General features: G+C 40.2%; 1 protein-coding gene across 6 annotated transcripts in view; it reads left to right on the top strand.

Annotated features, from left to right (window-relative positions):
- Nucleotides 1-4,382, top strand: part of LOC106632403 — a 41,997-nt gene that overhangs the window by 7,024 nt on the left and 30,591 nt on the right. For 5 of the 6 annotated variants that reach the window (XR_006053082.1, XM_042214802.1, XM_042214804.1 and 2 more), the window contains one exon: nt 843-947. The exons of the other annotated variant lie outside the window; for it this stretch is intronic. Coding sequence is in view for 4 of the 5 variants with exons in the window: in XM_042214802.1 (XP_042070736.1) it covers nt 843-947 (105 nt within the window). In the remaining variant the exon portion in view is untranslated. The remainder of the gene's footprint in view (nt 1-842; nt 948-4,382) is intronic. 6 annotated transcript variants of the gene reach the window in all.

Here is a 4,382-nt window from a genome sequence, read left to right as displayed (position 1 = left end):
TTCTCACCAGCCTCTACAGTGCAATAAGCAATACAGTTTAAAGAGAAAAAATACAGATTAAAAAGAATGAGTTTAAAAAAAGAGCAGTAAAAACATAGCATAAAATCTAAGTTCTATAACAAACTCCAGTCACATTCATTCGGGTTGATAGCAGCAGTCCTTTCACAGAAGATGATGGGTAAATTAGGTAGTGTGTGTATCTGGGGAGTGTATTGTGTGTATGTGTGTGTGTGTGTGTTTGTGTGTCTGAGCGTGCGTATGTGGATAGGGGCAACACAGTCTGCTTGTTGATCTTACAGTGTAGCTGTGTGAATGGCTGTGTGGGTGGGGAGGGGGCACAGTCCATTTATCAGTCTCACGGCTTGTGCAAAGAACCCTTCCAGCATCCTGGTGGTTCTGCAGCTGATGCTGATGAGAGAGGGGGCACCAACAATCCTCGTGGCAGTCTTAACAATCCTATTAAGTTGGTGCTTCTCATAGGACTTGCGGCTGCCAAACCAAGCTGTAAAACTTTGCGTCAGGATGTTTTCAATGGTGCCTCTATAGAAAGTTGTGAGGTGAAGTATGGAGAGTCCTGCTTTCCTGAGTCTCCTGAGGGATTGGAGACGCTTTTGTGCTTTCTTGATAACTGCTGTGGGGTTAATGGAGAAAAATAAATAAGAGATTTGTTGCTTTTTAACCCCTTAGCAGTCCTACAAATTTTGCCTATGAGGGTTAGCAGTCGGACGTACCGCCCACGGTACGTCCGACTGCTAAGGGGTTAACAGTAAATGTCTTTCTCAGTTACTTCCACCAGAATGGGAAGTAAGACTGACACTTGTTTGTGGTCTGTGCTTTTCTAGTACCTTCTGCTCATAAACTTCTACCTGTAGTTGTTACTGGTTTTGGTGTAATCGTGGGCATCATCTCACTGGGAATGGCTCTTGTCTGTGTGAAAAGAAGAAATGGTAAGAATAGTAACAATTCCTTATGTCATGTAAAGCCTCAAACCTTTTCTACAGTCTGACGTATTTCTAATCACACTATATTATAAAACGTTTATACACAAAATCCACTGATCAGCTCCACCACCGTTCTGTTCATAAACCGACTGATTTCTGACCTCCAAATCTTTTACTTCTCTTCCATACTTACACGCTTTCCCACAATTTTCTTATTCCTCCTTAAGACTCAGCATTATGTTTCAGCTGCTCCGCACCAACACTCTGTACCTCACAGCTTCAACACACCGGTGAATATATTAATCTAGCTGTTACTCGGTGTGTGGTGACTTTTAGAGGAAGAAAAACAAAGATATACTCCTCCTGTCCCGTGAATGAATAAATAATCCATTAATTAATTTTAAAAAAAAATTAAAGCCTCCCTTATTGTTTAACAAACCTGTCTTTGGCAAATTGGACCAGATTAAAACATACCACTCTTTTGCTGCACTCTCCTTGGTAGTCTTCACCTCTCTGCACTCCTTCCTGTCTGTAGAATTGTAAAATGTTAATACTGCTATCGTTATCTAACTATCATGGCTCAAAGAGTTGGCAGTTCGTCTTGTAACCGGAAGGTTGCCGGAACCGGCCCCGAAAAGCGCTATATAAATGCAATCCATTATTATTATTATTTACTATTAGCTAAAAATGATCAGCTGTGATGATCCTGATTTTAATGTGTATCAAATATATCTATATTAAAAAAATAATCTGATCTGAATTAACAGCACAAGAACTCTGTGATGTGGTTAATTGCCAATATGTACAACGAGATTAAATATCAATGAAAAAAGTAAGTAAACATAAACAGTTAAACTCCGTACATTTGGTCAACTAAGTGATTACTCCGAGATATTAATCTAAAAGTCTTGATGGAACCTCCAACCGATCGGCTGGACATGACAGGCATTCCCTTCTCTATCATTAAAACTTTCAACACCTTAAAGGAGTTATTAAAGATTTCTTACATCATAGGCCAAAGTGGCCAATGAAAGCACAGTCAGCGTTAACTTGTCTAGCACACTAGTCCTGTCAAGGACCAGACGTTTGTCTACAATGAAAAGACAGCTAGTTGCAAACGCCAGGCCTCTCAGCTTGACAAGCTTTAGTAATTGTTCACACACTAGTGCTGTGCAATACTGCAAATTTTGGTATTAGTCCGATACCAGGTAAATTAACAGTAGTAGTGCCAGTACTAATACTTTTAATCTTTAAAGAGAGCTTATGTAGGGGAGAACAGTGTATCATGATTTATGAGATGCATTATCGTGTTAGGGTACCTGGGTTGTTGACCCAGTGTTTTCTGTTAAGAGTTTTGAGTCTTGTTTATTCATTATTATGTTCTCTGTGTGTCTTATGTTTCAGTTTGCTTGTGCTCAGGTTTATCAGTATTTCTAGTTTAGGTTGTCTTGGTTGGTAATTGGCCCCATTCGTGTCTTTGTCTTGTCTCTATGTCCTTCCCTCAGCATCTCCAGGTTAAGTCAGTCCTATTTACCTGTTTGCCTTGTTTTCTGTTTTCCCAGTTGTGCCACTGTGTGTGTCTCTCTCATCTTTCACTCCATCACCCTCTCTCTTCTCCCTCTGTCCCCTGGGTTTAGTCAGTCTGCGTCTCAGTGTGTGTTTCTCCTACTTCTTGTTTTACTTTTATAGTCTCCTGTCTGGTGTGCGTCATGTTTAATTTTGTTTCCCGCTGTCTCGTTAGCAGCCCTTTCTCACTCTCGAGGCGTAACATCCCGATGTTTTGTCACATCCCGCGGCGCTCCTGAGGAACGCGAAAGGTGACCTTCCGCGTTCTTATGGTACGCACTGGGTTATGGATGAAATCCAGTGGAATGACGGTCCCGCGGTAATAGACATTCCAGCCCTGTATTCCAGCCCTAAACCTAACTTTATTCCTAACCATAACCTTATTTGTAACCTTAACCAGCACTTTAATGATGTTAAATAGTGTTTTCCCAAGTGATTTTAAGAAAAAGAGCAAACATGTGTAGATTGAGTGCAAATGGTTCTCATATTTCCTCATTTTTCCAATCTCTTCATTTAGGAATGTGTTGGGTGCCCGGAAACGTAATATGTTGACGATTTATCACCTAGCATAAAATGTTACGCTTTGGGAGTGAGAACGTGTTGCTCGTTAGTTAGATTACGTTCAGCTGAGTTCCACCTGTGTTGTGTTCCCTCATTTGCGCTCATGCATTTATTGTCCGTCTACCACTGTCAAGTGTCGCAATCTCCGTCTTGCTATGTCCTTTCCATATGTCCATTTTGTACCTGCCCTTAGCCTTCCCAGTGTTGTTATGTATCTATCAATCAAGCAATAAAAATCTTGTTAAGTTCAGTCTTGCTGAATGAGTGCTGACTTTTACTAAACACAATAATTAGTTCACACAGTAAAAAACATACTTTTAGCTTTTCTAATATATTAATACTGTGTTTCTTAGAGAGCTGGAATGTAAATGTGCCCATCTTTAAAATACTTTGTGTCAGCTTCTGTTGTTTAAATGTGCTACAGGGTAAAAAGAATTGACAGGACAGAACAGAGAATGGTTTAAATATTTTTCATAGTGCATGTTTGAAGTATATTTTTTAATTTAAAAAATATATAGTAAAAATGTATTTAACAGTGGGGTGCATGCATACTGAATAGAAGCAACCTATGATCCAATTGCATCTGTGTCAGTCCAATACTGATACCAGTGTTAGTATCGATATTATCGATATTTAGCTCAATCTGCCCACCCTATCACACACCCATGAGAATGCCTATCCCCATATAGATTTCAAGTAGTATTCTGCTTCCACGGTCAATTGACAGCTGCCACAAAATGACAGGGTTTTTTCTCATACCTGTTTGGATGGATGCAAACATGTCACGGTGAGGTATGCTGGTGTGTTTGTGAAATGGACCCAAATGCAGGAGAGGAGACGGTACTGAGCTTTAAACAAAAGGTGAGCCTTTATTAGGGCTGATAACAAGAATGCAAAACAAAAAAAATATGAACAGTGGTGCGAGCTAAACTAAAACCAAAACAGGAAAAAACAAGGAAACACAACTATGAACATGATTTTGAGCAGGAGCATGAAATAAACTGAAATACCAACATGAACTAGAATCATGAATAATACAGACAACCTGACACTGAACAAAGGAAGACAGAGGACTTAAATACACACAGGAGGTGATCAGGGAAAGTGGAAACACATGGGAATACAGCTGACTGAAATGAACATAATGGCTGTGTCCCAATTCAGGGTCTGCACGCTTGAAGTACACATTTTAAGTGCGGTTACGTCACCGCCACGCTACGATGGCTGTCCCAATTCGAAGTGTACTTCAAATGCATACTCCAAATGCGCCGTCGATTTCCCCAAATATCAAGCGTGGTCCGGTGCACGCTTCGT

This window comes from Haplochromis burtoni, unplaced genomic scaffold, assembly GCF_018398535.1.
Source record: "Haplochromis burtoni strain Fernald_Lab_line unplaced genomic scaffold, NCSU_Asbu1 Contig_611, whole genome shotgun sequence".
Taxonomy (NCBI): Eukaryota; Metazoa; Chordata; class Actinopteri; order Cichliformes; family Cichlidae; genus Haplochromis; species Haplochromis burtoni.
The sequence above is the reverse complement of the archived record's forward strand: the minus strand, read 5'-3'. Positions and strand labels throughout refer to the sequence as shown.